The following is a 21,475-nucleotide window of genomic DNA, read 5'->3' as shown; positions in this document are numbered from 1 at the left end:
ACTGATTCTAAATACATGTTTGTTTTATAATACTCAATATATTCAGGTATTACCTATGCAGCTAAAAAGTAAAAATTACAAAGTTAGTTCAAAAATAGAGTTATACTAGAGTAAGACTGTAGACTGCTGAAAGAGCCTGATTACATAGAATGAGAAACTGAATTAGGATGGTGTCAGCCGGAATGGAGAGGAGGTGATAGGTATAAAAGGGAGAATTTATAGGACTTGATACTTAAAGGGACAGACTGTGTGAGAAAGGAAGATGAATTTAACATGGGCAACTGGAATAGCAATGGTTTTAACAGAAATAAAAAATGAGAGAACCTACTGATTTTTGAAAAGATGATAATTTTTACTTTGAAGACATTGAATCTGAGGTATCAGCAGATGCTCCGGGTAGATATTCTGCAAATCTCCCAGAAATATATAATACTGAAAGTACACAGATCAGAACTACTCTGGAGTTCCGTGACTAAATCTTTCAGAAGAATTATAAAACAACTGTCAGCAGACACTCATTGTACTTCGTTATGATCTTTTCTAGTGTTCCATTTGTAGTTACACATACACACTTAATCCTGGGATAGCTATTCATATATACTTGGGTATTAAAATTAGTCTTAAGAGGCTACAATATTATATTACAGAAAAGTAATTCATTTATACCATTTTCCACAAATAAATTTCTATATAGTGAGATCTGTCTTCAATATGGTACATCTTCCACTTAAAACTCTATATCTAGATCACATTCCCTAATATGAATGAAACTTGCCAAAATAAAGGAAACTGATTATAAGCAAATATAGTTACAGGTAAACATTTTAAGTGATTTAAATCATATTCATATTTTTTTTCTTACCACAGTTCCATTAAAATGCTCTTGCCCTGGGTCTTGGAAGATATTAAGTCCATCAACAGGGTTACCTGTAGCACTGTAAAATTATTCAGATGTGACCTTTACAACTAGAGGGTGCTGAAGGACTACAAAGGATTCAATTATATCCCATTAAAAATAATGTCATAAATGAGAATCTTTTAAAAATTCAAGGCTTCAATAAATTGAATAGCACTGAATTACATATAGCAATTTGTATAAATAATACTTTATTATCGAATTTGCCACACAAACTCATAGCTGCAACAAAACTCTTCAGATAATGTAAATATACTTCTTTAGTCTTATGTTTATCTACGTGAATTAACAGTAGTTCTATTTCAGATATGGCAGAAAGACAAAGGTGCACTGGATGTGATATTAAGAAATGGTGGTCTCATAAAATGAGACTTAGTGCTTACTTTTGGGTTGGAACAAGTTCAAAGTAAGTAAATCTCAGTTGTCTAGACTTTTAACAAGAAAGAAAATACAAGTAGAAGTGAAGTCTAACACAAACAAAGCTATTATTTACTTAATCTCTAAATATTTTGTGACTAATCCCAAAATATTCAAATAAAAAAATAAATTCAGAAAACATTTTTAATTTTACTTAAAATATGCAAACATTTTAATAAAATAAAAAAGTTAAAATCTTATAATAATTATGGATTTCTTTTTCAACTTATTATTTCCCCTTGGTTTCTCAAAAATGATGTAAAATCATGTATCTATTACTGCATTCCAACTTAAAATATGTATGACTCATTTTAAGGCACAATGTTTTATGTAATATGTACCAACAAATGAAATCCATGAAAATACATTTACGTTTTAAGGTGGATTAAATAGAATTTTGTTTATGCTAAATATTTCATCAATAAGGTATCTTTAATTTTTCTTTTGTCAGAATTCATTATACAGTTACATAAATATAGGTTTCCCTTTGTTTAAAAATGCTTACTGTGTATTACTATCTGATATTTTGACAACACAAGCACACTTTAAAACGAGCTGATTTTACAAATTAATATTTTGTGAACTTTATTTCTCCACAGAGCCTGCATAATTATAATTGATACATTTCTACTTACAAAGTTTAAACAATATGTAATGCGACCCTTTAAAATCTGTAATAATACCATCTAAAATTTTACAAGAATAAGATGGCTTTCTTTGAAAGTTACAAGGAAGGAAATTTGAAAGACTACGTAGGGTAGAATGGTAACCATAGCAGGATTCAGCGTGCATATCATTTTATTATCAGAATTATCTGTAGTATTTGCAGTTTACACTAACTGAAGAGAATTGTTTGGATTATATTATGTAGTATGCTTGTCCTTCATTTATTACTAAGCAATATGTTCACTATACATATATACATCGTTATTAGAGCACAGACATTACATGATCATGCTGCCATTCAAAATTAAGGTGCCACATTTTTATTACAATCAAATGGCATCCAAAATGCAATGTTGCTATGAAAATTCAAAAGTTCTCACAGATTGGCATTTATGAATAGAGTAGGTCACAATGAAATTGAATTTTATTTTGTACAAATGGAAAAGATTTATCATAAATATATAGACCAATATATAACATTGAAGAACAAGAAGCAGAAAGGAAACAATGCTCTTGCATAAAGATCAATTCGCTTTGCTGCTGTTGGAATAACAGGTTTTGCAGGGGGAGGCTTCTTGTTGTTCTTAGCCTGAGATTTCCCAAGTCCATTGTTAACTTCAATGGGTTTTCCATAGCAGTCATAATTGGATAATTCAAAATCTCTTGGTAAGCTTCCAACAATGCTGAAGTCATTAGATCTCAGATCAGACTTAGAAGTACAAACTTTTTTGCATCTGGTCTCACCAACCTAAGAATAAATATTGAAGACAATGTATTTAGAATCTTTCTACTTATGAAACACATCTCTTCAAAGGATATTTTTTAAATTGCTAGTTTCCACAAGAGATATTTGTTTATGTCACAAAGAACTAACAGAGAGAATGGTTATCTGATTAAACAATCAGATAGCCTGAGCATTTAGGGCTCTAAAATGTTGCCTAAATAATGAGGCTTATGTCATGGAATGAACTTTTGATTGGTTATTTTATGCTAAGGAATCAAAGCTCAGATTGATTTTAGGTGCTACCAGGCTTGTGAAAGTTATCAGTTGTAAGACTAATAAATAAAAATCCATCCTTGCTCCAATATTTAACCAGGACAGAGACAATATTCTACAATGTATGGATTATAAAAATGCTCTGGTATTACTAGCTTTTGACTTCCCTATAGATCTTGTTTCCAAGTAGAGTGGCTTATAAATGCTAAGGAATTTATCCCTCCAATAAGACAGACTCCAAGTCACATTCGCAAACAAGAACTAAAAAATGGTCACAATTATCATGAACCAAATATTTACTAGTGATAGACATTCCCAAATTGTTGGCTGAACTTAACCAAACATGCTCAGACAATACAGGGGAATGATGTGTTCTTCAGATAGACCATATGCTACAGAGATTATTATTTAGTCACTAATTTCTGAATTATGAAATTTGAATACATTCCCTATAATATACAAAATAATTACAGTTACAACATGGGTTTGAACTGCAAGGGTCCACTTATACATGGGCTTCTTTTTCAATAAATACAGTTGCCCCTTCGTATCTGCAGGTTCTGAATCTACATCCAAATGCAGATCAAAAATAGAGTGTTCACAAAATCCGTGGATATAGAGGGTCAACTTTTTGTATCCACAGGTTCCACAGGGCAGACTGCGGGGACTTGAGTATGCATAGATTTTGATATCTGCAGGGGATACTGGAACAAATCCCCCGCAGATACAAAAGGACAATTATATTTTATGCTGAACTCTCTCTAGTAATCAAAATGCTCATAGATTAGAGGAATAGGCTAACACCAATGTTTGAGAATAGCACTGACATATCACAAAAGTCCACAAAAAGGTAAGTTCTTGGCTAGATTGCTTCATCTTCTCACTGTTCTTACCACTGAGTTTTGCTATTCACCCTTAGAATCTTCACTCTTGACATTTACTCAATTTTTATTGAACATGGAAATCATTTAATTGTATATTATTAGTATATCACAGTTACTCTAGTTATTGCGTTTTAAATACAATTAATACTTTCACTAGTTCTATAGACTAGTTACATTTACTAAATTATAGCTGGGTTAAAAACACTATACCTCATATAATAAGTAAAACTAATATTTCCTCAACAGTACTTTAGGTACCAGGAGACTATCCTTTACCTGAATAAACATATATTTATATATATATTTCCTAGACAAGAGCCAGATGGCAGTGTTCAAAGGTGGATAGCAAAAATGCCGAAGATAAACTGACTGACAAAGCAAGTTAAATGTATTTATACATCCTTCTGTGATTATACATTTAAGTTATTTCCACTTCTCCTCCAATTATGAGCATATATTGATGTTATATTTTTTAAGCTAGCATACAAATGTTGGCTTTGTTATTATATACTTTATGCCATATGTATATTTGTAAAATGCCAGTGGGTAAGAAACTTTAAAAAAATTTATGTAAATATGTTTGCAGAAAAATACACAAAAAATGTTGATATGGAGGAATAGGGATTGAGGAACTAGAAGTTCACCTTTCTGTACATTTGATATTTGAAAAAAAAGATGTAAACCACCAATATATTGACTTATTTAGAAATTGTTCATTATAAAATAGCGCAAATGGAAACACAGTCCCATCCTGGTTCAATAGGACTTTAATTGAAGTAGTTTTTAATAGCATCATTTTTTATTCTAGACAGTTTCATTATCACACTACCTCATTTTTGTCACCAGTAATTTTTAGAAATGAGAGAAGTTTATATGACGAAAGCAAATAAGACACATATTCATAAGGAACAATTGAGAAATTATTAATTGTAGGTTAATATAGCCAAATTCGCTTTTAAGAATACGTGTCAAGAAGTAGGCTACTGTGAAAAAAGAGGATTCTTGTCCCCACCCCCACTCTACTTGTTTAATGTGCAGTTACAATTTACCAATTGTGAGAGCTCAACTGTGCATGAAAGAGCAGTGCCTACATCTGCATGGCATCAAGAAGTATGGACAGGCTTTAGTCCCTATCAATTTAGACTCTGTGTCTAGCAAAATGTCTGACAAAAAAAAAAAAATGATGAAATGTGACTCCCAGTGTTAGCCGTGTGGCCTAGCGGGAGGTGTTTGGGTCACGGGGCCGGATCCCTCATGACTGGCTTGGTGTCCTCCCTGTGGTAATGAATGAGTTGTCTCTCTATTAGTTCAAGTGAAATCTGGCTGTTAAAAAGAGCCTAGCACCTGCCTTCCCTCTCACTCCCCCTCTTGCCATCTGACATGCCGGCTCCCCTGCATCTTCCACCATAATTGTAAGCTTCCTGAGGCCCTCACTGGAAGTAGATTCTGATGCCATGCTTCTAGTACAGCTTGCAGAACCATGAGCCAAATAAACCTATTTTCTTATAAATTATACAGCCTCAGGTATTTCCTTTATAGCAGCACAAAATGGACTATACACTAGTCGAAAGAGTGCAAGAGAGAAAAAGCAGCAACTAAAATCTAAACTCTTTAAATATGACTTCAGGAAATGCACACACACACATAAACACATACAAATACACATCTACTTTTTGCCCCATTTATCTAAATTGAATTTTTAAAAGACTACTTTCATCAATTTGTCCACTGCCTAACCTCCAACAGTATGTGTACAGGCAGGCATGCGTGTGCACACAGACATGGACTTGCACACTCACATCTGCCCTATTATTGTTCCAGACAGAACATCAGACAGAAGACCACATTTAATCTTCAGTTTTCCAATGCAGTTTGAGGAATGTGTGAGTCTCTGCATGTATCAGTGAACTTTTGTAAAGAGTAACTCACTATCTTGATCGGAATAGAAGTGGAGAACAGACTCTACACATCGAATCTTTGCATTACTCTAAGACTTTCGAGCAATTTTTAAAATCAACAACTCTGTGGGTATTACAGTTGCTCTTTCTCCCTTTAGAATTCCCCATTCCAAAGGCTTTCAGTGTACTCATTAGGCTTTTGAAGCTACTTATCATAACAAAAGAGTACTCCAGACTCTGCCTATAGACTTAATGGCTTAACACCAAGTATATGTAGAACATACTATAGAAATGTATTTGCTATAAATCATATTTTATATCATTTTAGGTGTGACTGTAGTATCTGTAAATAACTAAACAAATTGCCAAATTTATATAATATTATAACCTAGGCCACAAATAAGTATTTCCAATTTTCTAATCTATTTTATTTATATAACCATATAAATTCTGCCAGCAATTTAAATAATATTAGGATTTGATCCATAGAGTTTATTCAAACTATAGATATAGAATAGTATGTTTATTCACAGAGATTACTTAAATATAGTAAACATGTCAGTAAGAGAATTTTTTCAGTGTTGAAGCCATAACATTATAAAGCATTCCAAAAAAGCTGCAAATTGGTTATATTAAGTTTCTAGCCATTTAATTCCTTAAAAAGTTTCTCAGAGATATATTTGAAGATTCTTGTATTCAAGAATAAGTAGAGGTGCACGTGTGGGGTGGACAGAATCTTACTACAGAAGTAATTTTTAATGATAATGACATAACTGAATAAAGAACAAGATTAGGTTCCCTAATAAGAAGTACTCAGAGCTTCTTAAATAGGTCATGATTTATAAAGTAGTTGGCTAGTCTCCTTGCCCCACTCATCACAGATTTTACACGAAGAAAATTTTTTTTTCAGTTAATACTCCCTACACCTTATTATCATATCAAATATATACATGAAAGTACAAAAGAATTTACACTATAAATACTATTTTAAACAGTTATAACATCACATGAAAAGAGATGAAATAAACTGCTAATAAATAAGGCTTTAGTCCTACTTAACACACATTCTTAAAAGCGAATTTGGCTTTATTAACCTACAATTAATAATTTCTCAATTGCTCCTTATTATGAATATGTGTCTCATCTACTTTCATCATATAAACTTCTGTCACTTCTGAAAATTACTGGTAACAAAAATGAGGTAGTGTGATAATGAAACTGTCAAGAATAAAAAACGATGCTATTAAAAACTTTCTAATGCTTCCAACTTTAGCCTCTAAGATTTTATTTGTGGTTCTTTTAAGTTTCATTCCACACAAATTTAAAAACAAACAACTTTATGCAGTATTTCTTGACCAGAACACTTAGGCATGATTTCATGTTAATGATGGTATCCTCTACAGACAATAAAATATGTTCAGAGGGAATAATTTGTATATATTTTGCTAAATTTAAGTCCATTAAATCATTATCATTAAAAATCTCCTTTAAATATAAACAGCAGCTTTTATTTTTTAATTTATATAAACTTACAGGCATAGGTACTATTTTCTTTGTCTTTTATTCATAAAACCTTTGTGTATGGCACATACTATGCATTAGAAATAGGGTGACATTAACAACAGTAGGTTCTTAACTGTTTTGTTGAATAAAAATAGTAATACGTGAATGAACAAACAAAAGTAACCAAGATATTGGAATGACTGAAAAAGCACCATTTTTACTGGGAAAAAAAATGCCCCAGATAATTATATAAGCATGGTAACAAATTTTTGCATATAGGACACAAATTATAAAAAATCTTACAGTAAAAACTACAAATTATCATTTTTTTCTACCTTTTAAATCTTTCATTTCCTTAGGAAGCACAATATTATCTTATACATCAGCTTCAAACATTTCCTACAATCCAAATTATATTATGCTTCCATTAATTATTATTGTTATTTTGTTGAATAACAATATTGAAATTATTTGGCAAAAGTTTGCATTTAGAAAAGCAAAGTACATTAGAACAAATGCATTTTGAAACTAAAAGTTTAATTACATTTTTCACTGCAAAACCATTGAATTAAAAGGATAACAATTTATACATTTCTACTTTTATATCTTCTTTCATATGCCAATATGCAACAATCTTACGACTCATCAAGTTACACACTTCATATAAGGTATTTTTAGACTCATGTTATCATTTTGAAGCCTGTCTCAGGAAACAAATATTCCATAGGTACAAAGTCTAGTCTAGAAAGTGCATTTTTGTCCTGTAAAGAATAAGAGTAATTTACATTTATTTCTAAAGATTAAAATTTCTGGTCAATTCTTAACTCTCTATGCATCTCTCCTTGTCTTTTGAAGTAAAATGTCATAGTTTCAGAATTCAAACAAGTGTGTTTCTATGAGCAGCTAAAAACAGAGAGAATTAAAACATAAAAGTTCTTAAATGTGTTGAATTTTTATTTATTGGGTAATTAGTTTAATTACTATTTTTAATTTTACTGCTTTAAAGATAAACTTAAAATAACATAATTGGGTTTACTACTTCATGGATCCTCTCATCCTTGCCATCCATGTTCATAAATAATCTGAATATATTCTACAATGCTCTAGAAAGCTGGCTCTAGTTAGCCTCCTTCCATCAGTGCCCCTACCTGATGGAATATATTAAGGTATCAGGATCATTGCATATTAGTATTCTGTTACTACATTTAATTTAATCTAGTAGCATAATTTAATTGAATCACACATTAGTATTCTGTTACTACCTTTAATTTCTGTGCTTATTGAGGACCTATAATAAGCCAGCCAATGGAGCAGATCATAGGGATTACTAGGAATCAAGCACTTGTTCTATAGAGCATCCTTGCTTTCTGTATCCAAGTCTCTTAACCAAAGGTCAAGTTAGAGGGGATTGGTGGGCTGGAAATGGGAGGAAGTGGTAAAAGGGAGGTATAAATCGAGGAGTACATAGCAAGTGTCAAAAAATCAGGTAGAGAACACTTCCACATAACATAAGGCTCTCAGGTATTCTTCCTTCCATTTTTGACTTGGAGAAATAAGTGTATGCGTTAGAAGGGGAAGCTCAGTTTCTCACAAACAGTATGCTTCCAATACCATTTCTCTGTCGTGCCAAAGCATGCCCTTAAGCAATCCCTTAGTTTTTCTAGATATTATGTTACTTCTTACATGGGTGGTAACAGAGAAAAAAATAAAATATTGGTAAAGGGAATAAAAATTACTCCAAATGTTTGTTTTCCTGGTGTAGGACTGCAGTAAGTCTGAAACGACCCAGTAGACAGAACAGCAACAACAATGAAAGTGTTAAGAGTAGCCCACTGACAAATCTATTGAATTATTAGAGTGTGGTAAGCAGGGTGCAGGTATGATGAGGACGCTGAGGGCCTTGAAAAGCATAGAGGACTTCTACATCCAGAAAGATAGAGTAGACATACCTTTCCTATTCCTCCTGCTAAGTTCAACAAAAAATCCTGGACATTACATTAAAACACACACATACATACACCCACAGAGGGAGAGAGAGAGAGACTGTGAAAGGGAGAGAAGAGGAAGCAGATCAACCCGGGCACTCGGAACCCAAGGAACCATGCAATGGTGAGTTCCTGCATTCCCTTTCGGTCTCATATAATCCCGGATTTGGGGCTAAAGAAGCCAGCAAGTGGAAATGCCAACAGGTGCAGACAAAAAAAGCCCCAACGGCCTGCTCTGTTTAGCCAAAGAACAAAGAAAGGGGCAGCCCAGCAACACAGAACACTTTTAGATATTAACCTCTCTGTTCTTGGCAAATAGTACAGAAAAAAATGTGCTCCCACCCCACCCCAAAAGACATGCCAGCAACATCCAAGAGGTGAGGGGGCCAAGGTTTGGACTTTAAAAAGGCTGTGATGAGGCAGTCTGATCTCCACTGAAGTAGTGCCAAGTGGTGATCCAGGGCTTCCATCACCGTAGACCAGGAGCAAGGCCCTGATCCCTGCCACAGTGTCTATGGAAACTATGTAGGGAGTATGGACTTACACCTACACCCAGCAGTAACAAGATGCTCCTCCTCTTCAACACTGAGATGATGTCACAGGAGGCCATGGAGGGTCAGGACTTCCACATGAAGGCAAACCCTGCTGCTGTGTTGGTAGAGACAGCATGGGGAACTGGTGACCCCCAATCCCACCCAGAAGTAACAAGGAGCTCTACCCTGACCAAGTGGGACACCTGGACTTGTACCTCTGCTTGGAAGTAATGAGGCAGCACCCATCCTTCCCCTGACAGAACAGAGTCAGAGAAAGCCAGTTAAAACAGAAGGCTTAAACACGATTCAGAGTCTCATAATATAATATCAAAATGTCCAAGTTTCAATACAAAATCACTCATCAAACAAAAAACTGGGAAAGATCTCAAACTGTACAACAAAAGACAAAAAAAATTCTGAGAAATCTGAGAAAGATATTACAACATTCATGATAAAAATAATTCAGTGACCAATTATGAACATAGTTGGAACAAATGAAAAAAATACATACATACCAAATGGAAACTATAAAGCTCATAGATTAGATCAACAGGAAAATGTAAAGGGCAGAGGAAAAAAAATCAGTGTGCTGGGAGATTACAGAAGACATTGTCAAAGAAGTTCTAGCCAGGCCAAGCAGGTAAGAGAAAGAAATAAAGGGCGTCCAAATTAGAAAAGATAAAGTCAGACTACCGCTGTTCAACAATTATGTGACTGTGCACTTAGAAAACCCTAGAGACTCCTCCAAAAGACTCCTAGATTTGATAAACAAAATCAGTAAAGTCTCTGGTTACAAATCAATGTACACAAATCAATAGTATTGCTATACACCAACAATGACCAAGCTGAGAATCAAATTAAGAACTCAATTTCTCTTACAATGCAGCAAAAAAAAAAAAAAAAAAAAAAAAAGAAAATAACCTTACACAAACAAATGGAAACACATCCCATACTCATGGATTGGAATAATCAATATCGTGAAAATGACCACACTACCCAAAGCAATCTATAGATTCAATGTAATTCTTATCAAAATACCAATATCATTTTTCACAGAATTAGAGAAAACAATCCTAAAACTTATATGGAGCTAAAAAAGAGCCTGAGTAGCCAAAGCAATCCTAAGCAAAAATAATAAATGTCCAAGTTTCACATTTTATACAAGGGACTTGAGCATTTGCAAACCTTGGTATCTGACAAGAGTCCTAAAACCAGTTCCCTACAGTACCCAGGGACAATTGTATCACAAATCTAGCATTTGTGTTATTGGAGTCTTGAAAAGAGAAGAGAGAGGGCAAGTCAGAAAAAGTACACAAAGAAATAATAGCTGAAAACTTTCCAAATTTGGCAAGAAACATACACCTACATTTTCAACAAGCTAAAAAAATCCCAAACAAGATCAACTCAAAGAAATCCACACAGAGACATGTCATAATTAAACTTCTGATCACTACTCGACCAAAAGACCAAACAATTTTTTTGAAAGCATCCAGAGATAAGTGACACTTTACCTACAGGGGAAAAACAATCAGAACAACTAGTTTTCATCAGAAGCCATGGAGGCCAGAAGAATACTTTTTAGGTGCTAAAAGAAATGCATATAGAATTGTAGCCTCACAATCCTACACCTAGAGAAAATATCCTTCAACAATGAAGGAGAAATCAAGACATTCTCAGATAAAGGGAAAGTAAAAAAATGTGTCACCCACAGACCTATCCAAAAATGGGTAAAGGAAATTCCTGAAAAGGCGCAGTGGCTCATGCCTATAATCCCAGCATTTTTGGGAGCCTAAGGCAGGCGGATCACTTGAGGCCAGGAATTTGAGACTAGTCTGGCCAACATGAGGAAACCCTGTCTCTACCAAAATATAAAACTTAGCCAGGTGTGGTGTGGCACATACCTCTGGTCCCAACTACTTGGGAGGCTTAGGTAGGAGGATTGCTTGAACCCAGGAGGCAGAGGTTGCATTAGCTGAGATCACGCCACTGCACCCCCCAGCCTGGGCAACAGAGTAAAACTCTGTCTCAAAAAAACAAAACAAAACAAAAACAAAAACAAAACAGGAAATTCTCTAAACAGAAAATAATAAAAGAGATATAACCTTGGAATATATGAAGATGAAAGAAAAACACAGTGAGCAAAAATATACAATAAGATTTTCTTCTCCTCAAGTTTTCTAAATTATATTTGATGGTGATGCAAAAACTATAATGTGATTCTAAATGTATGCAGAAGTATTTAAGACAATTGTAAACATCAGCTTAAGGGAGAAAAGAGGTAACGTTTTCAAACATCACAAAAACTAGCAAAATAATGACACCAATAGACTGTGATGTTATGCACGCATATCTTATCCAGACCAACCACTAAAGAAGTTAAACAAAGAGATACACTTAAAAACAACACAGAAAGCTCAAAATGAAATTCAAAAAAAAAAAAAGTTCAAGTAACCTACATTAAAAAAGGTAAAAGAGGGCCAGGCGCGGGGGTTCATGCCTGTAATCCCAGCACTTTGGGAGGCCGAGGTGGGTGGATCAGCTGAGGTCAGGAGTTCAAGACCAGCCTGACCAACATGGAGAAACACTGTATCTACTGAAAGCACAAAATTAGCCAGATGTGGTGGTGGGTGCCTGTAATCCCAGCTACTCAGGAGGCTGAGGCAAGAGAATCGCTTGAACCTAGGAGGCGGAGGTTGTGGTGAGCCGAGATTGTACCATTGCACTCCAGCCTGGGCAACAAGAGTGAAACTCCGCCTCAAAAAATAAATTAAAAAAAAAAAAAAGAAGAAGAAGAAAAAAAATGAAAAAGAAAATAGAGAAACAAAAACCAAAATAAACAAAACAAAGAAAAATAAAACACAGAGTAAAGCCTTGTTGTAACGATAATTACATTATGGAAATGATCTAAATATACCAATTCAAACATAAGAGAATGGCAAAGCAGTTTAAATACCAAACACCAACTATATGTTCTCTGCAAGAAATTCATTTCAAATATAATGAAATAGAAATATTGGAGGCAGAAGTATGAAAAAGATATATTAAGGACATCTTTAAGGCCAAGATAGCACTAGACTAATGCGAATTTTCTCCTTATTCTTCATGAAAGGCATAAAGGAGTTATAAGGCCTCAAGAAGCCTCCCTGAAGGTTTCAGCTAAGTATTTGCAGAGGGTCTTGGCTTTAGGCTCAGAAAATGAGTATAAATGACTTAAACAGTTTTTTAAAGGCCACAGGCAGCACCATATAAGCATGGTTCCTTTGCTTCTGCACCTAAAAACCACATGTTGTATACTCGTCTAGCATTCTAGGTAAGGTGAGTAGTGGTGATTAACAAACTGATAGAGTAATTGTCGGACCAGAGGAAAAGCATGGAAGGTAAGATTTTCAAGGCTGTAGGATGGAATGGACCTATTGGTCTTCTGTGGAATTTACTGCTCTTAGCTCAATAGAAATGGTCTTCTGGTTGACTGGTCCACCCATCCAGAGGGCATCTATGAAGGATACATTGGGGTAAATGGACAGCTAACCTCAATCCTTTACACAGCCTAGTTCTTTGAGATTTATCATTGTCCACTATTCTTAGACCCATAATCAATTGACAAGACAGCGTTATGGGGTAAAATCTTAAATATTCCTTCTCCTGCCACTCACTGCTGGGCAGGACAGATTCCTAACTGAGGGCATCGTTTCCCTGAGACAATAAACAAGTAGCCTTCCTGACATGCTCCAAGTGAAGTTCTCTAACTTAATGGGGAATGGTGGCTGATTTAATCATGAGCATGGGCTTCTCCAAGCCTTTTTATGTAAGGCAGATGATCAGTGATGCCCCACGGTCCTCTGGCCTTTCATTAAGATATATTGAATGAGAAACAATAGGAAGCTCTGTGCTCCAGCAAGGTCTCCATATTCAATGGTGACCATCAAAGCAGAGTTGAATCCTTAAACTCAGTGCAAAGTTCTCAAAAAATTTAATAAGGCATTACTTTTTTTCTTAAGTGGTATTTGACCTAAATGTTCTGAATGTTTTCTAAAAAGCATGTTTCCCAAAAAGTGTGTTGTGCTCAGTTTCTTTTCAGCTGTGAGAGAAAAACAAGCAAATGCCAATTTCATCAAAACTTGTCACATACACAAAAGGATCTCTCTCTTGACACTATGAAGAGGTTGGGGGAAATGATTTCATGGGATAATTTTATCCTTACCTGCAAAGTGCTAATATGAACAGGAGTCCCTGTTCCATTCACAGTATTCTTTTTAGCCGCATTTCCACCTTTTCCATCTGCTTGCTCAGCCTTAGCAATTCTGGCTTTTTCTGCTTCAACCCTTTTGGGGTTGTTCAGCATCACCTGGACCACCGCATACTCCACCAGGGAAGCAAACCCAAAGAGAAGGCAAGCAATGAGCCAAACATCAAGAGCCTTCACATAGGAAACTTTGGGAAGCTCAGCAGCAAGGGTTGTACACTCAGAGGCCAAGCTGAGGACTGAGAAGATACCTACAGAAACAGAAAGAGGAATGAAAGTTGCTTTTTATCCCTATGAGACGTTCTGCGGTCATTACTCTTTGACGAAATCCACCTCCAGTACCTTCCAAGGAACCATGAACAGTTTGTCAGTTCCCCTTAAAGCTCAAAGACTAGGAGAAATAATAGGTACATGCCTTTTCTGTAAGGATTATTGACTATGGTTGAGGATTTTGTAAGTACTTAGGATTTTAAAAAATAAATAGAAATTTAAATCAGTGTATAAAAATATAATTTGGACCTGTTTTCAATATTAAAGATGTCTAAAACTACCGTATAGTATGTCTGAAGAAGACACAAAGATCTCTTATTAGACAGATTATGTATGTTATTTTTCAGCTTTGTTTGAGAAAGATTTCAGTTATGGAGCTGAGTTTTGTCCCCATGAGCAATTAAATCAGAGCAAGAATAGAACATACAAAGTAATTTTTTGATAAGGTTCATAATAAGAAAAATTAATAGAAAAGACACAATAGGAAATATTCCTGTTTAGGGAGAACATATGATTCCAGATTTCCAAAGAAAGGAATAAAGGTCTGCTCCATGTAATGGTAACCTTTCAATGAAAGCTAACACATTATATACGAATTTAAGTAAAGTAATTGCCAGACTCCAAAGAAGAATTGCAATAATTTATTGCTCTTTCTCTTCCCAAATGCCACCCTCTCTCCCATTCCGCTCTCTTTTTCTTTTCCTTCGTATTTTCAAGAGAGGAGATGATGAAATGTATTTTGTAGTTATAACCTGTTGACATGCACTATCAGGAACATGCTGAGTCAGAAAAGAAAACTCATTCAATGTCAAGGGAGACTCACTTTACTTGAAGGAGAAAACAGATCTGACTTGACTCTGTGAGTCCATCTCACATACTGGGTTGAGTATAATTTTTTCTTCTTAGATTTGGCCACTTATGAGAATTAATGTATATATCACCATAATAATTAAATGTCTGCTTGACTCTCTTTTCCCTTCCCATGAAATTGTAAGTACTATATTAGTATTAATAATCAGTTAAACATTGAAAAATATACCAATTGCATCATTTCAGAAGCTTCTAAAAAATGTATTTTGCATTCAAGAACCTAAGATACTCTCTATTAGAAAGAAACATGTTAAGCAAATATAATTTCTGTGGATGAAAACAATATTCAATATACAACAACTTGATAAGCTCCTAGTTTACTTTTACTATAATTATCCTTGGCCAGGCCGGGCGCGGTGGCTCAAGCCTGTAATCCCAGCACTTTGGGAGGCCGAGACGGGCAGATCACGAGGTCAGGAGATCGAGACCATCCTGGCTAACACGGTGAAACTCCGTCTCTACTAAAAAATACAAAAAACTAGCCGGGCAAGGTGGCGGACGCCTGTAGTCCCAGCTACTCGGGAAGCTGAGGCAGGAGAATGGCGTAAACCCGGGAGGCGGAGCTTGCAGTGAGCTGAGATCCGGCCACTGCACTCCAGCCTGGGCGACAGAGCGAGACTCCATCTCAAAAAAAAAAAAAAAAAAAAAGTTATCCTTGGCCCTGAGGAAAACTAAGAACTAATTAATAGAACTGTATTTTAAAAGTTAATGTAGGTCTTAATGCTTTCTAGCCTGGAAGTGGAAAGCAACATAAAAATCCAATACCTTATCAACTACTGCCCTAAACTACAGTTGATTGTAGCCATGGGAATTAACTTGGCAAACTGTCATTCTAAGTTAATTTTTCTATCCTTTGTCAAATTTTGTGAGTCAAATTACCATTCAAAAACAAGCCTAACTTATTTCCTTGAGATAAACTATTTTGACACTATCTTCTGTGTTTCCATAGCATTTCATGCTGATCAATAACCTAGAAAATATTAAATTTTAGTAAGCTAAGTTGTATACCTGAATATTTATCCTGATAGATTAGAAACTTTATGATGAAATAGAGAATAATTTCAGGTTATAGAAGACCTTTAGAGTTCTGTAATGGCTTTTTATACCATGTTTGGTAGAGAATATTCAGAAATTTGAAATTAAGGAAAGAGAAATTACATTATCAAAAGAATGTTTAAGTAGCATTACTTTGGTGTAGATATACAAAATAGACTGAGAAAGAAAAATAATAGTTGGGGAAACAAAGTATCAGGAAATGAAGACCTAGATTATGGGACAGATGTGAAAGAATTTTAGAGAAAACATTTGAAAAGAGTTACTGATTCAAGGAAGAAGAAAAAAATGGAGACAAAGTTATGAACAGGATGACTGGAAGAGTTTCCATAAAAAGATGGGAGAGGCCTACAGAAAAGAAGATGACTTTGTCAGGAAAACATTGAAAGATTAGATAAAGGTCAAGAAACAAGAACCGATGATCATGACACAGCACAGTGCACCTGGGAATCTGAAATAACTTTTTGAAAAGATTAGCCAATATCATTCAGATAGATGTCTGAAAAGAGAGAGGACTTTGTGAGGTAAAGATGCTTTGGTGTCAGAAAAGGGGGACTGACTGAAGAAACAGATGAAAGGGTTGTCCTTAAAAGGAGTGACAGAATATTTATAGATTTTGGAGGGAAAAGGAGAGTATTCATAATTCCACACATTCAGTTAGAAACAATGGTAGTGAATTCAAGATTTTATCATATCAGATTTAAGAAGGAAAACTGAAGAAGTTAAGAAGAAGGTGAACATAAACTATGTGCCTTATCTTGAGAAAATCATATTATAATAGAAACTACCTATTAGCATTTTCTGTCCAAAAATAAGAAATCTGAGCAAATAATGCTACTTTGTAAAAATATTTTAGCGTTGTCATAATATAGCCTTCAAATGGGATTACTTCATTGTTAAATGGTACATGGTGAAATTATCTAAATTTTAATAAATTATAAACAGAAAGAAATGTAAAGCCATTACCCATAAAAGTGTGGAATTTGGTCAGGTGCAGTGGCTCATGCTTGTAATCCTAGCACTCTGGCAGACCGAGGTGGGTGGATCACCTTAGGTCAGGAGTTCGAGGCCAGCCTAACCAATATGGTGAAATCCAGTCTCTACTAAAAATACAAAAAGCAAATCAGCTGGGTATGGTGGCACATGCCTGTAATCTCAGCTACACTGGAGGCTGAGGCAGGAGACTCGCTTGAACCCGGGAGGCGAAGTTTGCAGTGAGTTGAGATTGTGCCACTGCATTGCAGTCTGGGCAATAGAGCGAGACTCCATCTCAAAAAAAAAAAAAATGATTTTTATAGTGTTAATATTATGTTCTTAATAAATTACCCTGATGCTCCTCTTTAATAAATTCTAGGACTCTTTGGTAAAATATTTCTAAAACATGTTTAAATTATATAGACCTTATTTGTCACACTGTTTCCTCCAAAATCAAACCTAGATTTCAAATCTGGGAAAATGTCATGAAATTGATACAAACTCTTACAAACAGATGTAGAATCTTCGTCTATGAAAAGTTAAAGCCAACAAATGATATAAAATAAATTATTAATAAATAAGCTATATAAGGAGGTTGAATTGAACAAAATCTTCCATAAACAAGTCAGGGTTGAAGTTATTTAGCTCATCAAAATGGAGACAGAATTGCATGTCCACAGATTTCTTGTCCAGCCAATCACAGAGGAAGAATCTGAAAAATAATTCCCTAACAGCATATATACTAGGAATGTATTGGTGCAAAGAGAAAAATTGAAAACTAGAAAAAGAAAAGAGAAGAAAAAATAAGGAAAGAAAAGAGAGGAAGAAAGAAAGGAAAAGAGAGTTTAAAAAAGGAAAAGAAAAGAAATGGAAAGCAGATACAGTATGGCATTTGCTATTCATAACCAATGCCATGAATCAACAGAGCAGGTCAAGGAGCAATTGCAATTGCACACATGCCAACTCCCGTCTAAGCTCCAAATAATTTATCTCATACTGTGATAATCACCAAATTTGTACATTTGAAATTGCTGTTAATAAAATGAAAATGCATTTAAAAGTACTACTATTAATACATTATATTAGCATATTATCATTTCATAATTTTTAGTTAAAGAATACTAAAAGGAAAGGAAACTTTGACCCAAATTATTAATCTTTTTGTATTTATAATTGAAAGTTATTTGTTAAAAAAATGTATTCCCTTTAGCAGCAACTAAAGTATTTTATGTAACAGGAAAAGATATAGTATAGTTTACTTAGTTAAGAGTATTACAAAACATTACTTCAATAGTTCCATGCATAGTTACTTCCATATTTGGAGAAATAGCTTAAGACAAAAGTCATTACCTAAAATTCGCCAGGGAATCTTTGATGTTTGTTAACAATGGGGAAAGTTAATCACAAAAAGGCTGGGTGAAAAATAAAAGTAGAATACAAAACTAATTTTTAAAAAAAGGAAAATGAATCAAGGGCAATTTAAAGTATTACTTTATTCTCTATGTTGTCTGCTAACTTCCAGAAAATAAAAACTACAGGCCATAACAAAAGAGACTGGTAAACTTATTTATTTAATCCTTTGGGAGAATGTAGGGGGAAAATAGTAGAGTAAGAAAAGATATGCAGAATCAAAACAGCTATATTAACTGGATATCCTGAAATTTAGTCTGAGTCAGTATTACTTCCTTTTCTTTTTAGATAAAATTATAATTTGGGGTCTAATAACAGACCTTCCAAATACCTGCAGCATAATTCCATAATTATAATTGGAGATCTTAACATCTCTCACCAATAACAATAACTACGCAAAAGAGATAAAAGATTTCAACAGTTACTAACCAACTTGACTGTAATGATACTTACAGAACACAACAGCAAACAATGACTAATACACACTGCACGTGCCCATGGTGTTTATCAAGAGGCATAGGCTAGAATAGGCTGCTTAAAAAAAGTCTCAATACACATAAAAGAATTGATGTCAGTGAGTATATTCTCTGACAAAAATGGAATTAAGTTAGAAAGCAATCATATTCAGGTACCCAGAGAAACTCTAAATACCTTTCTAAAGAATCCATGGGCCAAAGAAGAAATCACAAGATAAGTTATGAAATATTTCAACTGAAAGATGAAAATATAATATATCAAAATTTGTGCACTGAAGTTAAAGCAATGCTTACAGGGAAATTTACAACTGTAAAAGTTCATGTTAGAAAAGAAGAAAGTTCTAAAACCAATTATCTGAGTCCTACTTTCAGCAATTACAAAGAGATCAAATCAAATGCAAAGTAAGTAGAAAGGATATAATAAACACAGCTAAAAATCAATAAAAAGGAAAATAAACATACAGAGAAAATTAATGAGATAAAAGCTGGTGCTTTGAAAATATCAATAAAATAGAAAAGCCTTTAGCTTGAGTGATCAAGAAAATAAACAGAAAATTCACGATGTAATAATAACAGGAAAGAAAGATGGAACATTACTACTACAGCCTGACATTAAAAGGAAAAGGGAGTACTATGAATACTTATTGTTCTAGTAATTCACAACTCATCTAACATCTAGAAATCAATTGGTATAATTCACCAAATAAGAGGTGGTAGCCCACACAACTGTTTAAATATCTACCCATCTACCTCCCTTTGTGTCCATATACTCTGCCTTCTCTTCTGATACTATGAACCAGGGATCAGCAAACTATGACCTGTAGGCCAATCTGACCCATCTATTTTACAAATAAAGTTTTGTTAGAACACACCCATACTTGTTCAGTTATATATTGTCTGTGGCTGCTTCACATAGAACATGTAAGAGCAGAGTTGAATGGAGTGACGGAAACTATATGGCCCACAAACCTCAAATGTCTACTCTCTGGCCTCTTATAGGAGTTTGCTTACCTTTGGGACAAACGCATTTTGCTCCTAGCAAAGGGCAATAGCTCCATTTCCTGGATCTAATCCCCTCTTCCTTTCTCAAGGTCACTGCTCCCGCACTTTGTCCATCTCTCAATGTTTCCTTCACTACTGGTTGTCCTTCATCAAAAATAAACTAAACATACTATGAATTCATCTACCTTTAAAAAATGAAAAACACTCTCTTGACTTTTATTCTTACCCTAGCTATTTTCTTATTCTTTTTCTTTTTACAGCTAACAACCTCCAATGAGTTATTTATACTAAATATCTCCAATCCCCCCCCTCATCTTCTTTCCTGAAGCCAGTCCAATCAGGCTTTCTTCTCACTTCAAAGAAACTGTCCACAGACGCCAGTGACCTCCCCAGCTTCTTTAACCTAATGGTAACCTTTAGCTCTAAACGTCATTGATCCATGAACAGTTGGTTGATCACTTTCTTGACCTAGAAATACTTTCTCCACTTGACTTTTAGGAACCGTCATACTGGTTGTTCTTCATTTTCTCAGTCCCTCTTAGAAGTAGGTATCTCTACCTACACTCACTCCCCTGTGGTTCCAACCAGAGATTGAAAACCATCTATATTTTGACAAAGTTTACATTCCTACTCCAGTTCTGAAATGTCCAATTAAACCAAGACTTGCATATCCAACTGCCTATCTGATATCTCCACCTAACTGATGCTGGAACCTTAACATGTCTAAAGCAAAGCTCCTGGCCTGCCCATCTTCTCAAACCGACTGTATTTACTTGCACCTTTGCCCATCTCGGCTAATGTCAATTTCATCTTTCTAGTTTTTCATCCAAAATAATCTTGAAGTCAACCCTGATTCTACTTTCTTTAATCTCACATTCAACATACCTACAAATACCTCTTATCTCAACCTTCACTACCATCTATCATCTAATTTTTTCGGGGGGGGGGCGGGGGATGGAGTCTCACTCTGTTGCCCAGGCTGGAGTGCAGTGGTGCAATCTCAGCTCACTGCAACTTCTGCGTCCCAGATTCAAGCAATTCTCAGTCCTCAGACTCCCGAGTAGCTGGGGTTATAGGCGTCCACTACCACGTCAGGCTGATTTTTTGTATTTTTGGTAGAGACGGGGTTTCGCCATGTTGACCAGGCTGATCTCCAACTCCTGACCTCAGGTGATTCGCCCATCTCTGCCTCCCAAAGTCCTGGGATTACAGGGGTGAGCCACTGCTCTCGGCCCCATCATCAAATATTTATCAGTACCTGCACTACTACTCACTAGCCCAAACCATGATTATTTACCTGAATTATTCCAATTGTCTCCTAACTGCTTTCCTTGCTTCTGCCCTTGCCCCAGGTCATTCTGTTCTCAACAAAGTAGG

The 21,475-nt window shown here is 35.0% G+C and overlaps 1 protein-coding gene across 3 annotated transcripts in view; it reads right to left on the bottom strand.

Annotated features, from left to right (window-relative positions):
• Positions 1-1,086: 1,086 nt before the first annotated feature.
• GLRB (glycine receptor beta) overlaps positions 1,087-21,475 on the bottom strand; it is a 90,776-nt gene continuing 70,387 nt past the window's right edge. For 2 of the 3 annotated variants that reach the window (XM_025385382.1, XM_025385383.1), the window contains exons 9-10: positions 14,001-14,293; positions 1,087-2,747 (exon numbers count right to left, since the gene is read on the bottom strand). In XM_025385382.1, the coding sequence (XP_025241167.1) occupies positions 2,451-2,747; positions 14,001-14,293 (590 nt within the window). In that variant the 3' untranslated portion in view covers positions 1,087-2,450. The remainder of the gene's footprint in view (positions 2,748-14,000; positions 14,294-21,475) is intronic. The other variant, XM_025385384.1, reaches the window with a different exon arrangement.

The sequence above is a fragment of the Theropithecus gelada genome, chromosome 5 (genome assembly GCF_003255815.1).
Source record: "Theropithecus gelada isolate Dixy chromosome 5, Tgel_1.0, whole genome shotgun sequence".
Classification (NCBI taxonomy): Eukaryota; Metazoa; Chordata; class Mammalia; order Primates; family Cercopithecidae; genus Theropithecus; species Theropithecus gelada.
This window is presented reverse-complemented; position numbering and strand designations above follow the sequence as displayed.